At 28.2% G+C, this 19,828-nt stretch overlaps 1 protein-coding gene across 1 annotated transcript; it reads right to left on the reverse strand.

Moving 5' to 3' along the window:
• Window positions 1-319: 319 nt before the first annotated feature.
• Window positions 320-19,074, reverse strand: LOC130947983 (cytochrome P450 CYP736A12-like). The gene is made up of 3 exons (XM_057876695.1): window positions 18,724-19,074; window positions 17,549-17,920; window positions 320-1,252 (listed from the first exon to the last, which is right to left on the reverse strand). The coding sequence occupies exons 1-3, from the start codon at window positions 19,042-19,044 to the stop codon at window positions 413-415; spliced, it is 1,533 nt and encodes a 510-aa protein (XP_057732678.1). The 5' UTR covers window positions 19,045-19,074; the 3' UTR covers window positions 320-412.
• Window positions 19,075-19,828: the final 754 nt, after the last annotated feature.

The following is a 19,828-nucleotide window of genomic DNA, read 5'->3' on the forward strand; positions in this document are numbered from 1 at the left end:
TTTTTGAATTTTTTTAAAAAATTTAAGATAAAAAATATATTTTACCTAAAAAAATACTAATCTGCTGACATTCTCATTCATATTTTGTTATTCAACCAATCTAACTTTACAAAGCAAATGTTCACGTTGAATATATTAGTGAATCAATACACTAGAAAACAGAGCACCTAGATAATAGTCACTGTAGCTTCCTAAAATATCTAGTTTACACTAATATACTGTTTAAGCAAAGGTAACTAATCAGGATTAATAATAATATAAATGTTAATTCTTAGAGCTAGGACAGCAATAAAGCATCAACATCATTTTATTACACCAATCCATATTATAAAACAAAAATTTGAAGGAAAAAACTGAGAATAAACACAAATAATTCGCCAATTTAATTGTAGTTGGAACCCTTTAATCCTAATTAAGCTTCACTAAGTAAGCGATAAGTTGGCCTACCTAGTAAGTGCTTACTTCTTGGTATAGAGAGTCCAAATTTTTCAGTCATATCTAAATCCTTCGAAGCCATACCCAATGGAAGTTCCCAACTAAAACAATGTATTAATTGTGCTATAACAATCTTAATGGTAGTTAAACCCATATTCATCCCAGGACACCCTCTACGACCTGACCCAAACGGAATGAGTCTAAAATCATGCCCCTTAACATCTACATTATTGTTCTCAAACCTTTCTGGGAAAAATATGTCACTATTTTTCGACCAAACTCTTGGATCTCTCCCTATTGCCCATGCATTCACCATGATCCGTGTATTTTTTTCGATAAAATAACCATGTATAGTAACATCTTCTAATGACTCGTGTGGCACAAGAAATGGTCCAACAGGGTATAATCGCAATGTCTCCTTCACAACCATGTCAAGGTAAGGCAATTTTTCTAAATCTTTTTCTTCGACTTGTCTATTTATTCCCACAAGTACTTCGATTTCGTTTTGAAGTTTTTTCAATATTCTTGAATTTTTTAAGAGCTCTGACATACCCCATTCAATTGCAGTTTTAGAAGTGTCATATGCTCCAGCAATTAAGTCCAATACAATAGCCTTTATATTGGTTCTTCCAACTACGTATCTTTGTTCATGATCATTTGGGTCCATTGTTTGATTCATGTGGCTGAGTAATATGTCTATGAAATCCTTGTTATGCTGTGGGGATTCATCTGATGAATGGTGATCGTGATCGTTGATGATATGCTCCAATGCTTCATCAATGGCTTTGCTTACTTTTTTTGTTGTTCTCTTTAGTCCCTGTTAGTTCACAATCATACAAGGTATGCATGTCATTTATTTATCTTTTGTTATGTAAATATTTTGTAGGTAAAGTATAATTACTGGACGGTGAAAGATTAATCATAAAACAATATATATAAACTAATAATATAGTGATATCAACTCTATAGGAATAAGAATAACTAAGAAAATAAAAGAAGGTTTTGCAAACATAGGTAAATCATTTGTTCAGGAGATGCATTAAGAATTAGGCAAGACAATAGTTAATGATTATGGAAAGTTATACATCTTACTATTTACAAGTTACATTGAAGACTCTCGTTAATCAAGTCGAATCAAATAGATATCTCTTTCTTAGTATTCATTTTAAGACTTATTTTATATTTATTTTATTTTATTTGGTTTTATTGTTTTAGGCCCAATTATAATTTGACCCATTTTTATTTTAATAAATTTATGAGTTGGAATTTTAAACTTAAGAGGTATAAAAACTTCTAAAATCTGGTAGCCACTTTTTTTCCCTTTAATTTTGATAAATGAAAATTTTTTAGTTTTTTTTTTTTTTTTGAGAAACTTAGGTGTAAACATGAGAGGTAGGGTGATTTTCTTAACTATCGCATCAGGAAATCAAATTGAGTTAAATGAGTCTCTTTTTATGATTTTTTTATCTTATTTTAAGTTTTGTTTCATATCATTTTGTATCATATTTCAGGTATTAGACTATGTTTATTTTTCTTGTGTTCTTATTATAATCTTGCATCCCTGTTTTGTGTTTTTAAGAAAAAAAAAACTCACGATCGTATTCGTTTCTTGTGTCCTTGGTAGGGTAGAGATCGGTCCGGGTATACCTGCGGGTAGGGTAGTGTACGGGTTTAGGGTGTATTCTACCCTACCCTACCCGCATCCCATATATAACACATATTTTATAAAAATTAGGTATATAGTGAAGGTGGTAAGAATTGAACCCACAACCCCCTCTGTAATAACTTACAATAAGTGAGTAGCCACTAAATTAGTTAGTTAATTTATTAATTTAGAGCATTAGTTTTTAATTTTTTATTTTATTAATATGTATAAAATTTGGAATGATTGAATTTTATATTTGTTTTGAAAAAATTTGATATTTATGTGGGTAGGATAAGGTAGGGTTTAGAACATTAAAAGGCGGATAGGGTTAGGGTTGAGAGATTCTCAACCGACAGGTAGGGTAGGGTAGAATTTTAATGAAATTTTTAACCTACGAATAGGGTAGGGTAGAGTCCAAACCCTACCCTACCTTATCCATTGTCAGCCCTAATCTACACCAACAAAAAAATCTTGTTTGTAAAAAAAATCTTGTTAGTTATGGCAAAAAAATTCTTGTTAAAAAAAGAAAATAAAAAGAAAAAGGTCCAGTGCAAAATAAAATATTTATATTCATATATTTTAATATTATTAGTCCATTTCTTTTATTGTATTTTTGTTAGTTTAGTCCTTTTCTTTATTGTGTCATATTTTACTATTTTTTTTATTATTTCAATTACCCTTTGACTTAATTCTCCTCTTAGTGATTGAGTTTTTCTCCTTTTTATTTGGTTTCTAAAGTACAACAACCAAAAAGATTCTAAGAGTAGTAAAGACAAGAGTGGTGAGTTTAATACAAGGTAAAAGCCAATTTTGAGAGTGAACACGAGTGTCTATCCTTAAGTGAAACACGTGAAAGAGTGATTGTGAGGTCCTTTCTATAATTTTTTTTGCAAGTTCATTGCTATGACAAGCCACTTAGAAGAAACTCTAATTGACATGGGAATAATGCAAAAGATCATTCAACACTTAAATAATCGCTTGAATGAATTAAAAAAAATAGAGGTGGGAGGTGACACAGACATTGTCCAAGAATATTAAACAAGGAACTTTTCAGAATCAGCGTTAGAATCATATACCTTCTGATGACGACTCTGATGGGGCTACAACACCTCGACACAGAAGTCAAGATAATAATATCAATGCCATCGAGATGCAAATACCACCATTCAAAAAGAGAAACGATCCTGAAGTTTATTTGGAATAAAAATATAAGGTGGAAAGAATTTTTGCTTGTCATAATTATTCTGAGGCAAAAAAGTTCGTTTGGTAGCAATTGTGTTCTCTGACTATGCCTTACTTTAGTGGGATGAACTAGTGAAGACAAGACGGCAGAATAATGATAGAGACTTGGAATCTTATGAAGCGCCTCATGAAGAAGAGATTTGTGCCTTCGTACTACTATAGAGAAGTGCATCAGAAGTTAAATCGGTTGACTCAAGACTCTAAGTCCGTTGAAGACTACCATAAGAAAATGGAGATGCTCATGATCATTGCCAACATAGAAGAGGATACTGAGGTTACTATGACACAATTTATAGGTGGTTTAAATAGAGCAATTACTGAGTGGATGAGTTACATCATTATGTGAAGATAGAGGATTTAGTCAGTATGACAATGAAGGTGGAAAGGCAATAACAAAGAAGAGCACCAAGGAGATTGTCTCATGCTAATATAAATAAAGTAGGAGTCTCGTAGAGCTGACACAATAAAGACTAAGGATGATGAATCCAAGGAGTTGTTTGATGATACAAAGAAAAAAGGTAATTCTAGCTTTTCTTCTACTACTTCTAGGCATAAAGATATTAAATGCTTCAAGTATCATGATATGGGTCATTATGCTAGTGATTACCCAAACAAGATGATGATGGTTATTAGAGGGATGATATTGTGTCTGATTCTGATCATGGTGATGATTCTAATCATAATAGTATGCCACCAATAAAGGATTGTTCTGATGGTGATGTTGAGTATGCAGTCCATGGTGAATCTCTTGTTGTTAGACGTGCTTTGAATTTGTAGGTGAAAGAAGATAGCCTAGAGCAATACCAAAATCTTTTTCACACTATGTAACACCCTACCACACAGACCTAGGGTGTAAAACAGAGGTGGCGAGACGCTACGACCTCTAAAAATAAAATATAAATACGTATAATAGTCAAAAGAATGTAGTATACTAGGAGTTTTGAAGAATAGGTAAAACAAAATCGCAAAATTAAAAGTGCAACGCTCAGGATGTAAGGTTACTTGCTTACAGAGAAAGCTAAGGTTCATAAACATATATATATATATATATATATATATATATATATATATATATATATATATATATATATATATATATATATATATATATATATATATAAAAGCAAGAGTAGAAGGTCAAGAGTACAAAATAACAAGTTCTTAACTCAGCCTACGAAGCTAAGGCTAGCTAGAGAATATTTACATACATATATACATAACCCAAAGCCCAAAATACATATATAAAAATCCTAGTTTTCCATACACCTCTAAGAGGTACAAAAGTAAAACAAGTTATCAGGAGAGTTCTATATATGTGATCATATATATACTATACACCAAAATAAAGTCCCAAAAGATCCATACGCGTGACCCCCCGTTTTCAGAAAAAAATGTATGCCCACGCGTACGCGTGACCCCTGTTTTCAGCAAATGGGATTTTAGTGTTTTAAATATGATTTTAAATCTTTAAACCTTTATTTCCACTCTTTTGACCCTAGATCTAAGTAATAGGTTTAGTAATGAGATGAAGCTAGGGGAAAGGAGGTATCTCGAGGATGAAGTAAGGTTGGAAAAATGATAAATTAGGTATGAGAAGATAGGTGGCATAAATATATGTATATATACTTCTTAAATTATAAAACTAATTAAAGAAATGAATAAATATTTCATTTGAGCACTCTTTCTTGAAAGTGTGACCCCAGGAGATGGTGGAAGGTGAGGATCCCCTTTCTTGTTCCTCCTGGTATTGTAAAATCGCTCTCAGCGAGATGATGGGAGGTTAGGATCCCCTCATTTGTTCCTCCTGGGCATATGAGAACGTATCTCCTGGGTAGACGCAACGGTTGTAATTTCGCCCGACTTGCTCCAGGTTGGTTAGTATAGAGGCTCCCCGGGTAGATGCAAGGGTGTTGTTCACCCCACTTGCACCGGGATATGGTGAACTATGTTTGAAAGTGCAAATGTATATATATATATATATATATATATATATATATATATATATATATATAAGTAATGTTATGACTATAATGAATGATTATGAAATGATTGTGAATGTATATGAAAGAAATGAGGCTTATGCACTAATGTTATCTGAGATATGAGTGTCTCTAGGTAAAGTACCGTGGCTTGCTCCCACGTATTCTAGGTTGAGACTCGATACTCTGTTAACCCTACGACATAAAGGTGACTGGACACGTATAAATTTCTGGGAAGGATACTCCCATTGAGCAATTTTATATATGAGAAAAAGCTATGCATAGACTCTTGGGGATGTGCATCGGGGGACAATCCAGGGTTTAGCAGCCAAACTTATCAGGTTGGCTTTATAACCGACAGATGAGACTCATCAGCCATAGGACAGGCATACATCATATGCATATTGTTTGAATTGTATGCTTGTACATTAATTGGGAATGCCTAAATGATTTTAATATACTAATTGTTATACTTGCTATCTGTATTACTTGTATTCTACCTATGTTTGTCATTGTCTGCTTGTTTGTCTATGTAAATTCACCAGAGTTGGAAGAAAGGAGGAAAGGCAGAGAAGTTAGGGTTTCGGTTAGGCTTAAGACTTGGTTAACTTAGGAATCCTTAGAAAACCACCTTGACTTATGGTTTCTACTTTAGATCCTTAAGCTTTAAATTCTAAGTGTCGGTGTTCTAGGATTGCCTCTGGTTTTTCCAGAACCTTATATCTTACGTACGTGGTACCTTTACCATGCTGAGAACCCCCGGTTCTCATTCCATATGAATATTCTATGTTTTCAGATGCAGATCAAGAGGCACCTCGCTAGGTGTTTGGAGCACTACAGCGAAGTGGATCTTTTGTGACTTTATTTTGGTGTATAGTATATATATGATCACATGTATAGAACTCTCTTGATAACTTGTTTTACTTTTGTGCCTCTTGGAGGTGTATGGAGAACTAGGGTTTTTATATATGTATTTTGGCCTTTGGGTTATGTATATATGTATGTAAATATTCTCCGGCCAACTTTAGTTTCGCAGGCTGAGTTAGGAGCTTATTATTTTATAATCTTGACCTTCTACTCTTGCTTTTATATACATATGTTTATGAACCTTAGCTTTCTTCGTACGCGTAACCTTACATCCTGAGCGTTGTTCTTTTAATTTTGCGATTTTGTTTTACCTATTCTTCAAGACTCCTATTATACTACATTCTTTTTACTATTATACGTATTTATATTTTATTTTTAAAGGTCGTAGTACCTCGCCACCTCTGTTTTACATCATAGATGTAAAGTTCTGTGCGGTAGGGTGTTACACACTAGATGCTTGGTGGGTGAAAAAGTGTGTAATCTTATTATTGATGGTGGAAGTTAGACTAATGTAGTTAGTACACTGATATGATGGACAAATTAGGTTTGACATGTGTTGGATATCCTAAACCATATACGTTGCGGTGGTTGAATGGCAACGGTTAGATCAAGGTTGATAAGCAGGTAATAATTGCATTCTCTGTTGAAAAGTATGTTGATGAGGCATTGTGTGATGTGGTGCCAATACAAGCTTGTCATTTATTATTGGGGAGACCTTGGCAGTTCGACCGTCAAGCATTCTATGATGGTTATACGAATTGGCTCTCCTTTGATTTTAGTGGTCGTAAGATCACTCTTGCTTCATTATCATCTAAGGAGGTTTACCTTGACCAGTTGAAGCTTCAACAGGATACTAAGAGAAAAATGGGATGTGAGGTCAAAAAAAATATGAGTGAAAAGAAGCTACGAGAGAAAAGAATATAGCAAAAGGCCCTAAGGTGAATAAAAAGAAAGAAAAGAGTACATGTCATGAGAATAGTGCAAATACAGAGAAAAATGAGAGAGTTGAGAGAAAATTGCATTTCTTTGCAAAAGAGAGAGATTTAAAGATTGCTTTAATAGGCAGAGAGCTATGATTATGGTTCGGTTTATAGATACTTTATTATTTGACACGGAACTTGATCCAAATTTTTCAAATAGATTTGTCTCTTTGTTATAAGAATTTGCAGATGTCTTTCCTACTAACGTGCCAAGTGGTTTTCCTCCATTATGAGGGACTAAGCACCAAATTGATTTTATTCCTGGTGCTAGCTTTCCTAATAGACCAACCTATAGGAGTAACCCCGAGGAGACAAAAAAAAACTTCAAAGACAAGTAGAGGAATTACTAGCCAAAGGTCACATCAAAGAAAGTATGAGTTCCATGTATTGTACTAGTTTTGTTAGTTCCAAAGAAGGATGGTACTTGACGGATGTGTGTGGATTGTGGTGCAGTAAATAAGATTACGGAAAAGTATCGTTATCCTATCCATAGGTTAGATAACATGGTTGATGAATGGTACATGCATATTCACTAGGTGTGTGTGGTTGAGAAAATTATAGAATATTCCCAAAATTTTTAAGATGGGAATATCATATTCCCATGTTTAGTTCAAGGTTTGAAAAATTATTCTTAGGTAAGTTTTATTCTAAGAAATTAAAATACTATCATTTTAATTTCCACCTTCCCTTAGGGTATATTTAATTCCAATGGAAATGGAATCTGTATAACAAAAGAAAAAAGACCAAACTACTCTCATCTGAATAACAAACCCTCTTTTCTGGATCTCCCCATTCTCATTTTACCACAAATCAAAATCCTAACAGAGCTTTTTCTCCCTAAAACATGGAAGCTCCACCGGCATCGACGCCGCCTTGCCGTCGCTTTGAGTCTGCACAACCACCACGCACATCATTCTAGAAGGAAGATTCACCTCGATTCGCTGCCACTGTATTTTCACCGACATCACCGCGACTCTGTTCGGATCCTTCGCGTCGTGTGGTCGCGTCTAGCCTCTTTCGTCCATCTGAGCTCAACTGCTCGTGCGTCTCTCACCTCCGCGTCTACTCAAGCTGTGCTTCCTACTCATGTCGTCGCCACGCCTCCCTCTCACCACGCCTTCCTCACTCTCTCCCTCCTTGCGTTTCAGCAATAACCAATAGAGAGAGTTTAATTTGTCTTCTACAACCTTGTTCATCTTTTTCAAGCACAAGATCTTCTTCTTCAGGTAAGGATTGGGTTAAGGATATTGAATATTTATGTATCTATGATTGCTTGTCATCTTAGAAATTTAGGTATTCATCTATGTTTCTCTTTTAATATTTTTTAAACTATTAGTGCTGCAATTGGCTTTTTTATATTGTTTATTTTTGAATTTTATTTTTTGTTTGTTATTTATTTATTATTTGGCTGAACTCTATTTGTGCTTTGAGTTAGTTGGTGAATGTTGAAAATAGTGACTGATTTTTATAAAGTTACTTGCAAATATATGTTGATGATTTTTATTGACAGCAATGAAATATATGACGTATGATGTAGTTTATGGTAGTATTTGATTTATTCATTAATATGTTAGTGAAATTTGATTTGTTTATGACATATTTGACTGTTTACTTCGTGTAATGTTGTCAAACTTGCTATTTCTAAGTTTACTGAAAGAAGTTCTATTATAAAAGATGTTGTACTTGACTACATTTGTACATAATGAATTGAGATGAAGATTTGTTACGAGAGAATGTGTATTATGTATTAATTATAGTTGTCATATATGATTATAGTTGCCATATTCAGTACTAAAAAAGTTTGTTGTTAGTTGAAAACTTGAAATATGTTGTTGTGTTTTCTTAACTGGAACAATACCACAACAATGATCGAAAGTTTTTGCAATTTTTTCTTTTCAAAGTGATATTGATTTTTATGGAGTTTTATTCTATTGAAACATGGGGTCTTCTGTATGTTAGTGTGGTATTTGTTTATTTGTGTATTTAGACCTTGGATTTATTTGCAATAGTAGTCATCAATCCTGTATTGTTCAGGTTTGGCTTAGTAGTAACAAAATTCTTTTTTAATTGGTTGATGAAGCAAATGCAGCATAAGTGTGTCAATTTGGATGTTTCAATTTCAATTGTATGCACTTTCAATTATTTCAGGCCTGGTTTTATAATATTGGAAAGAGAAGAAAGCAAAAACGAGGGTGTTGGGGAGGCATAGAGCAAATAATGAACCTTGTCCTCTGATTCCTAATCTCATTGTGCCTCCCCTCATATCTTAAGATTTGGCCATTTGGGTACTATTCAATCGGTGCGCTTTCGTTGCATCTTGATTGAAGTTTTGATCTTTCTTCAATTGGGTCTCCCTTTGGATCTTTGATGATTGAGATTTTTTTAATTTTATTTTTCTATGGGTTTTTCCAAGAGAGTGCTTAGTTTATGCCTTTGATTTCCACTGACTGATGAAGGATCCGATGTTTCTTTATTGAATCCGACACAATATTTTATATTTGCGTCGTCAAGACAGTTTCTCAGTTTTGTTATAATTAAAGGTATTTTTTTAATGTTTATTTTTGCTGTCTCATACATGCAATTCTTAAAATGCTCTAAACCTAGAAATTTCAAATAATGATATGCATCTTCTAGTGCCATTTATGTTGATGGTTCTTGGATGGGAAAGAATTAATTAGAGCACACAATTGTTGATTCATTGGACCCACAAAAAAAAGAGAGTGTGTGACATTATATATGTGTCATAGAGACAATTTATTAGATTTTTTTATTTTAATAAATTAAATAAATATTTTATTTATTAAAATAAATAATTTAAAAAATTATTACTATGTAGACGAGATATATGTATTTATAAATATAAAAATATATTTTATAAAAATAATAAAAATATTAATAATTTAAATTAGACCAAACTCATAAAAATAGAACATTTCAATTAATATGGAAAGTGGACGATCTTAACCGTACTACTTCCATCCACCGGCGTTTTTTATTAGAATTTACACTAAATCAATTCAAATAATAATAAGGCTGGATTCGAATTCCCAACACTTGCTTAAGCAAATTAGTGAGCTAACCACTAGACCAAGTTCATTAATTAGTTAGTTAAAACCGCCTATTTCTTCTATTATTTTGAAACTGCTCATCTTTTCTATTATTTGAAACTGCTTATCTTTCTTATTATTTGAAATATTCTATTTTTAAGAGTTTGATTTAATTTAAATTATTAATATTTTTTATTATTTTCAAAAAATATATTTTTATATTTACAAATATACATATCTCGTTTACAATAAGGATATATTTACAGTAAAGAGATATATGAAAATTAAAAAATATACATATCTCGATACGGATAAAATTATCTCGTTTACAGTATAAATAAGATAAGAGATGCTGATGTATTTTCCTAATAATTTTTAAAATTATTTATTTCAAAAAATAAAACATTTATTTAATTTATTAAAATAAAAAATTCCCACATATTATTTGATTTATTGTTAATAAATATGTGTATCACTAATCAAATTAGAATTAAGTCCATTAGATGAAAAAAATTTTGAAAAAAAAATATTTTTTAATATTAACCAAAATATTTTTTATAGAATTTAAAAAAAAAAGATCTGAAAACTAACTTACTTTCACTCTTACAATTATTATTATTAAAAACGAAAGAATGTATAATTTAAGTAATAGGTAATTACTATTCATTTACCGTGGTTAACAAATTTAATTTGTTTTTATAATTATATGTCCTAAATATATTACTAATTATTTTTTTATTTTTAATATTTTACATGTTTTAATTTATAAATTGAATTGATAATTTACTATAATTAAAGGTATCCCATTTTTTTAGAAGAAAATATTTAACTTTGAACAAAAGACTAAATTAGAACGATATAAAATATTTTAGACAAAAGTAAAATATTTTTTCAATTGTAATTGAATGAATTGAAAACATTAAGGACATTAAGGACATTAAGGACATTAAGGACAAAAGTATATTTTACCCTATTATTAAATATTTGAAAATAAATAACAATTTACAATTGAAAAAATATTGGTTGGTCTATAATATTTGAACTAAATTCTAATTTTATCCTTAATTTTTAAAATATTTTATTTTTGTCTAAAACATTTTATATCGTTCTAATTTAATCTTTTGTTCAAAGTTAAATATTTTCTTCTAAAAAAATGGGATACACTTAATAATAGTAAATTATCAATTCAATTTATAAATTAAAACATGTAAAATATTAAAAATATAAAAATAATTAGTAATATATTTAGGACATATAATTATAAAAACAAATTAAATTTGTTAACCACAGTAAATGAATAGTAATTACCTATTACTTAAATTATACATTCTTTCGTTTTTAATAGTAATAATTTTAAGAGTGAAAGTAAGTTAGTCTCCAAATCTTTTTCTTTTTTAAATTCTATGAAAAATATTTTGGTTAATATTAAAAAATATTATTTTTTTTTTAAAATTTTTTTCATCTAATGGACTTAATTCTAATTTGATTAGTGATACACATATTTATTAACAATAAATCAAATAATATGTGGGAATTTTTTATTTTAATAAATTAAATAAATGTTTTATTTTTTGAAATAAATAATTTTAAAAATTATTAGGAAAATACATCAGCATCTCTTATCTTATTTATACTGTAAACGAGATAATTTTATCCGTATCGAGATATGTATATTTTTTAATTTTCATATATCTCTTTACTGTAAATATATCCTTATTGTAAACGAGATATGTATATTTGTAAATATAAAAATATATTTTTTGAAAATAATAAAAAATATTAATAATTTAAATTAAATCAAACTCTTAAAAATAGAATATTTCAAATAATAAGAAAGATAAGCAGTTTCAAATAATAGAAAAGATGAGCAGTTTCAAAATAATAGAAGAAATAGGCGGTTTTAACTAACTAATAAATGAACTTGGTCTAGTGGTTAGCTCACTAGTTTGTTTAAGCAAGTGTTGGGGATTCGAATCCGGCCTTGTTAATATTTGAATTGATTTAGTGTAAATTCTAATAAAAAACGCCGGTGAATGGAAGTAGTACGGTTAAGATCGTCCACCTTCCATATTAATTAAAATGTTATATTTTTAAAAGTTTGGTCTAATTTAAATTATTAATATTTTTATTATTTTTATAAAATATATTTTTATATTTATAAATACATATATCTCGTCTACATGGTAATAATTTTTTAAATTATTTATTTTAATAAATAAAATTTTTATTTAATTTATTAAAATAAAAAAACCTAATAAGTTGTCTCTATGACATAGATATAATGTCACACACTCTCTTTTTTTTTGTGGGTCCAATAAATCAATAATTGTGTACTCTAATTAATTCTTTCCCATCCAAAAATCATCAACATAAACTACTAATGCATTGACACCTATCATTCTACACATATAGAAACAATTTTCTTTCTACACCATAGAATTCACCTTATATTGAATTATATTCTTATGCTATAGAGTGTAGTTATTAGTGATACATCTACTCAAATGAAAAAATTTTGTGATGGCTGTAGATCCTATTAATGAGATAGTATATTAAAATATACTTAGAATAGATAGAGGAATCAATTTGTACAAAAAATGTGAAACTAATAGAGAAGAAGATAATTCGATAATTGTGATCATTTTTTTTTGTGTGTGTGTGACACTGTTTATCATAATATTGATTTTATTTTGTTGATGTGTTTGTGTTCTTATATAAGAGTTGTGCATGTATGTATACTTATTAGTGATAGTAATTTTTTACTTTTATGATTTTTTTGTAACTTTAATTTGGATAATAGTAAAACTTTTTAATACATGTGATTAGAATTTGTTGAGATTTGTTTTATATCAGTTCAACTATAGATTATAAAATCGAATTATGAATTATGAAATTTTTAAAAATTTAGATAAGTATATTGTGCTAACTTTAATTGTGATAACGTTAATTTGAATTAAAGATATTTAATATTAGAGATATTTTAATAAATTTAAAAGAATTAAAATCAATAATAATTTTAATTAAATAAATTTATTATTAAAGATATTTTAGTAAATTTATTATTAGAGTATTTTTATAAATTCAAAATGTAAAAAAGTAATAATACTTGATTAGATTTATATTTAATATTTTAAGAAAACTAGAGTCAATAATAATTTTAGTGGAAAATATTTGATATTAGGAGTATTTTGAAAATAAAAATATTTTTTGTTCAAAAATAATAATATTAACCTTTTAATTAAAAATATAATCATATGTAGATTTTTTATGTGTTTATTAAGTATAATAATTAATCTTTTAATTTGAATGATTGAGAATAATTTTGACATATTATATAATTAGATAAATATTTTGTGCTAATTTTAATTGTGATAATTAAAGATATTTGATATTAGCAGTATTTTAGTAAATTTAAAAAAATACTCAATAATAATTTTAATTAAATATATTTGTTATTAGGGGTAGTATAATAAATTTATTATGAGAGTTATTTTTTGTAAATGTAAATCAATTATATTTATTTTTTTTTAAATTAAAAAAATTTGATATTGGAAATATTTTTGGAAATAAAAATAATTATATTGAATTTATCTTGAAATATTTTTATATGTAAATTTTTTTTATGTATTTATTAAGTTTAGTCATTAACTTTTTAATTTGGATGAATAAGGATAATTTTAATATATTACATAATATGACCAAAAAATTTAGATCCAACAAAACAAAAAATTACTCATTCCCAGGAATATTACTCAATTCTAAAGTATTAGATTTTGTAAACTAAACATAAAAATGCTATATTGTATTTTTAAGAATGATATTTTTGGGAATGAAAACTAATATTTGAATCAAATGTACCCTAAAAGTGATTTGAAAAGTAGGTATCATCAAATTAGAATAAAATCCAAAGATGAATGAAAGACTACATTTAAAACCAAACATGAGTTATCTGAGTGGGTTTGGGTTAATGCACCTAGTACTTTTATGCGTCTAATGAACCATGTTTTGTGAGAATTTTTGAGTAAATTTATTATTGTTTATTTCGATGATATTCTTATTTATAGTACTTGTTTGGATGACCACTTGTCACATATTTCAATTGTTTTGGAAGTGCTCCGAAAAGAAAAATTATATGCTAAACATAAAATTGCACATTTTGTATTGATAGAGTTGTATTTTTTGATTTTGTTGTGAGTGCGAATGTAATTGAGGTTGATAAGGAAAAGGTGAAGGCTATTATGAATGACCAATACCTAAGAATGTTTCTGTGGTAAGAAATTTTCATGGTTTAGTTAGGGTTTACAAAAAAATTGTGAAAAAATTTTCTATCATTGATATGCCTCTCACAGAGGTTATAAAAAAGATGTTAAATTTAAATGAAAAAAAAATTATATTTCATACCCTAAAAAATTGTTTGTGTTTTGTTCCTATTATTGTTTTACCTAATTTTGATAGAACCTTTGAGATTAAATGTGATGCTTTTGAGATTGGTGTAGGTGCTATTTTGATGCAGAAAAAGCGAGTCATTACTTTCTTCGGTGAAAAGTTGAATTTAGCTCAGCGCAAATATTTAACTTATGACAGAATTATATGCTTTGGTTTGAGTTTTGGAGGTTTGGTAATACTATCTCTTACCTAAAAGTTTGTGATTCACACGGATCATGAATCTTTGAAGTATCTAAAAGGACAAGGTAAATTTGATAAAAAAAATATAATAAATAGGTGGAATTCATTGAGTCATTTTCATATGTGATTGCCTTTAAACAAGGTAAAGAGAATGTAGTTGTTAATGCTTTATCTGTAAGGTATACTTTGATTACTACACTTATTTCTAAGTTGTTAAGATTTGAATTTTTAAAGGAGTTGTATAAAACTGATTCTGACTTTTTTGTTATTTATGCCTCTTGTGAACATAGTACATTTAACAAATTTTATAATATGATGATTTTCTATTTTATGGTAATAGAATTTGTGTCCCTAGTTGTTCTATTACTTACTTATTCTAGAATCACATAATGTGATTTGATGGGTTATTTTAATGTACAAAGATATTGAATGTGTTATCTGGATATTTTTACTGGCCATACATGCGTAGAGATGTTGAAAAATTTTGTGCTAAGTGTATTGCATATAAACTGGTTAAATCTAAGTCTTTATCACATGATTTGTATACTCCCATATCTATTCCTATGCATCTGTGGGTTGATATTTCTAGGAATTTTGTTCTTAATTTGCTTCAAACTAGAAAAAGTAGAGATAGCATTTTTGTTGTGGTAGACAGATTTAGTGAAATGACTCATTTGATTACATGTCATAAAACTGATGATGCAACAAACATTGCTGATATGTTCTTTAGAGAGGTTGTGCTCTTGCATGGTGTTCTCCAAATTATTTTTTCTGATCGCGACATAAAATTTTTGAGTCATTTTTTAAAAGTATTATGAGATAAATTGGACACAAAATTGTTATACTCTATTATTTGTCATCCTCATACTGATAGTCAAACTGAAATAGTAAATCGAATATTGAGGACCTTATTACGTGCTGTTGTTGGTAAGAATTTAAAAATTTGAGAAGATTGTTTACCTTTTATTGAGTTTGCTTATAATAAAATAATTTATTTTTCTACAGATTTTTCTCCTTTTAAACTTATGCATGGTTTTAATGTTTTAACTGTTTTGGACTTATTGTCTTGGTCTTTGAGTGATCTTATTAGTTTGGATGTAGAAGATAAAAGTGAAAAGGTTAAAACAGTGTACTTAAAAGCACGTGAGTTGATTGAAAAGAAAATTAGATTGACAACTCAAAAGGTGAATAAAGGTCAAAGACAACTTGTCTTTGAATCTGGTGATTAGGTATGGATTCATTTGAGAAGGTGATTAGGTATGGATTCATTTGAGAAAGGAGAGGTTTCCTACTCAAAGAAAATCTAATTAGACCCTAGGAGTGATGGTCTATTTTAGGTGCTCGAAAGAATTAATAACAATGCTTATAAGATTGACCTTTCAAGTGAGTATAATATGTCAGTTACTTTTAATATTTCTAACCTTTTTTTCTTTTGATTTAGATGCAGATTCAAGGACGCATCTTTTTCAAGAGGGAGGGAATGATACGAGTTCTGTGGGACAAACTGAAAACTGTCATATGTCAATTGATCCAATTACAAGAGCAACAACTAAGAGAATAAAAGAATGTTTTGCAAACATAACTAAATCATTTGCTCAAGAGATGCATTAAGAATTGGACAAAACAATGGTTAACAATTATAGAAAGCCAAATGTCTTATTATTTACAAATTGTATTAAAGATTCTCATTAATCAAATTAAATCAAATAGACATTATTTTTTTAATATTTATTTTAAGACTTATTTTATATTTATTTTATTTTATTTTATTTTGTTTGTTTTAGGTTTAATTAGAATTTGACCCATTTTTATTTTAGTGAACTTATGAGTTGAAATTTTATACTTAAGAGATAAAAATTTTCTACAATTTGGTAGTCATTTTTTTCCTCTTAATTTTGATCAATAAAAATTTATGAGCTTTTTAAAAAATTTAAGTACGAATACGAGAGATAGAATAATCCTTTTAACTGTTGCGTTCAAAAATTAAATTAAGATAAAGGAGTCTTTTTTTAATTTTTCATCTTATCTTAAGTTTCATATAAAATAATCATAAAAAAATAATAATATGCTATTTTTTAAATTTATTATTAAAGTATATTTTTTAAAATATTTAGTTATATATCATTATTTTTGTTAGTGGTAAATTTAAAATATCACTGTAACAAAAATAATAACGACATATAAATAAATAATTTGAAAAACAAAAGTGATCATGCAATTTGATAATAAATGCATGTTTGGTATTTTAGCAAGGTTTTGGAAATCAAATGAGATAGAATCAGAGATACAATAGTTTAAAAATTCAATTAGAGTTAAATAAATATAATAAAATAATATATTTATATAAAATATATTTTTTAAAATTATTTTAAATCCATTAACCAAAAAAAATAAGTCAGTCCAACTGATTTACTTGTTTTTGAATGACTTTTTAATTTTTGAAAGATTTACTAATAGTCTGTTTTATTTTGAATCAAATCAGCTTAGTCTGGTTTCTGAATCACGATATTAACTACCTATGTTTAGAAAACAACGTGGTATATAGATTAATTAAAATCAAGTTATTCTAAAGTAAAAAAATTGATAAATAATAAATAAAATAATTAAAATAATAAAATTCATATATAGTAAATTTTATAAATTTAATAATAATTAATTCTTTATTTTATTATTTTACCAATGTCCTCAAGATCTAAGTTCAGAAATTAAGAGGAGACAGGGGCATACCTGAAGATCAAATGAACCTAAGATAGGCACATAATCTGCAAGATTGAAGGCACCAATCAAGTACATAACCTCATGAATGAGGCCCTTGAGGTCAAACCTATTGTCCTTGCTACGACCCAATATCATGTTAAAAGTGACATTTTCAACAACCTCTCCAATCAACTGACTAAGATCCACAACCTCACGTGAATCCGAAGCCTTCTTAAGTGTATTCACCAACATTTCCAACTCCTTCTTCCTCAAAGGACCAAACATCTCAACCTTTGATGCACTTAGAAGTTGCAAGCTGCACAACTTCCTCACGTTGCGCCAATAACCACCGTACTCCGTAAACACCAACCCCTTTCGGCCATAAGAAAGAGTTTCTACTACCTGCCAAGTAAAGATTAATCTATGTATTTTAGTTAATTTTTGCCTTTTGGGACTCATATCTCCCTTTTTTTATTTATTTAAATAATTTTTTATTTTATGTTTTAAATCATTGTAAAAAGAATTTTGTTTTCGTGTATTATCTCAAATTTTGTGGCGAGTCTAATTTCGGAAATTGTACTAGCAAAATTAAAGAAAAACCCAAATTTACTGGCACGAAAAGTCAGGAAAGCCTAACTTAAAGAAATTCAAATATAATATACAAAAATATAATTTATTCTACAATAATTTAAAATAAAAATAAAAATTTTATTTGAATAAAAAGTCAGCTCATATCCTATTGAAATTTAAAAAAATTGATCAATAATATATACTACTCCCAAAATTTAAAAAAAAAATCTAATTTTGCAAACATGAACAACAAAAAAAAAAACCTAACTAACTTAACCAAATTGAGATATAATATACAAGAATATATTTTTTATAATAATTTTAAAAAATAATATATTAAAAGATTAATAAAAATTTATTACTTTTGAGCATCTTTCTTAGTCATTAATATAATTTCTTTAGTTTATTAATCTAACAACATATTTTAGTCCATACTTTTAAATATTAATTACTAAAAACAATAAATTGTAATATTCTCCTAATACTTTTTTAATTTAAAATAGAAAATAAAAAATTATTTTAATAAAATAGCCAACTCATATCCTATTGAAATTCAAAAATTTTGATCAATAATATATACAATTCTTAATAATCTAACTATTTTTCTTTATATACTTTTTATTTCTGTAGCTGACCTGAAGCTTAGGCCGGTTTGCAAAAACCAAGTCGTGAGTTTTCAAAACGAGCTCAGCAACTTCTGGAGAAGAAACCACAACCACCGGGAGTTGTCCTAACTTTAGGGACATTATGGGTCCATATTTAGTGGCAAGAGCCGCAAGGGTGCGGTGTGGGAGTTTTCCTAAGATGTGAAGGTTACCAATAATTGGTAAAGGCTTTGGACCCGGTGGCAATTTTTTAGTACTCCCATTTGCGTGATTCAACACAAACGGTGATAGAATGATGAATGTGAATATCACAAGGAGAATTGCTGCAGGGATAGCTAATACTTGTAGCATTTCTGGATCTTTGAGTTTTTTTGTGTAACCTTTTTCTTTTCGGGGGTTGGAATCGGCAATTCGATCGGTGCTATTTAAATAGGGTGGAATGGTGGATATAGTAATGTGCGTAGAGGACCCAACTCTGCCTTATTTTGACCATTTTAATATTTTATGTTGTTTGACCTTCTTACTTTAAATTATATTATTGTTAATTATACAATAAAATTAATTATTAAAATTAGTTATTAGTGTAAAATATATATTAAAATATAAATATATATTTTTAATAAATTAAATAAGTTAATTAGTTATAATTCAAATGACATAATCTTTTTATATTCATATAAGAGATTGGAGGTGGAGTCTTTTTATCTTTAGTAAAAAAAATTTAAATAATATATATATTTATATATAAATATATTAATAATTAATTTTAATATATAAATAATATTTTTTTATAATTATATATAAGATGACGGTTCTCATAACAGAATTTTCTTATTCTTAGGTACGTATCTGACTCTGAGCATTGTGGTAGTGTGCCGTTTTCTTTTACCTGAATTTTTTATTTTAACATTAGGTTGATATAAAGTTTCATTATTCTTTTAATTTATTTTATTTTATAATATTATTATTTATTTGCAAATTACATATGCACTAACTTTATCATTATTAAATCAAGTTATAAATTTCATTATTCCAAGGATAATTTATTTATTTAAATTATTATCATAATACTAAAATTATTTGATTATCTTAAAATTAAAATAATTATAATTTTATTCCTTCACTTTTAATATAA

Source organism: Arachis stenosperma, chromosome 9 (genome assembly GCF_014773155.1).
Source record: "Arachis stenosperma cultivar V10309 chromosome 9, arast.V10309.gnm1.PFL2, whole genome shotgun sequence".
NCBI lineage: Eukaryota > Viridiplantae > Streptophyta > Magnoliopsida > Fabales > Fabaceae > Arachis > Arachis stenosperma.

What these genes read in the sequence shown, in the direction of transcription:
- LOC130947983 (XM_057876695.1), bottom strand. Translation starts at nt 19,044, where the DNA reads ATGCTACAAGTATTAGCTATCCCTGCAGCAATTCTCCTTGTGATATTC. An exon ending in CAAACCGGCCTAAGCTTCAG is followed by an intron (nt 17,921 to 18,723) that starts GTCAGCTACAGA and finishes TTTACTTGGCAG; the next exon opens with GTAGTAGAAACTCTTTCTTA. An exon ending in TAGGTTCATTTGATCTTCAG is followed by an intron (nt 1,253 to 17,548) that starts GTATGCCCCTGT and finishes GTGAACTAACAG; the next exon opens with GGACTAAAGAGAACAACAAA.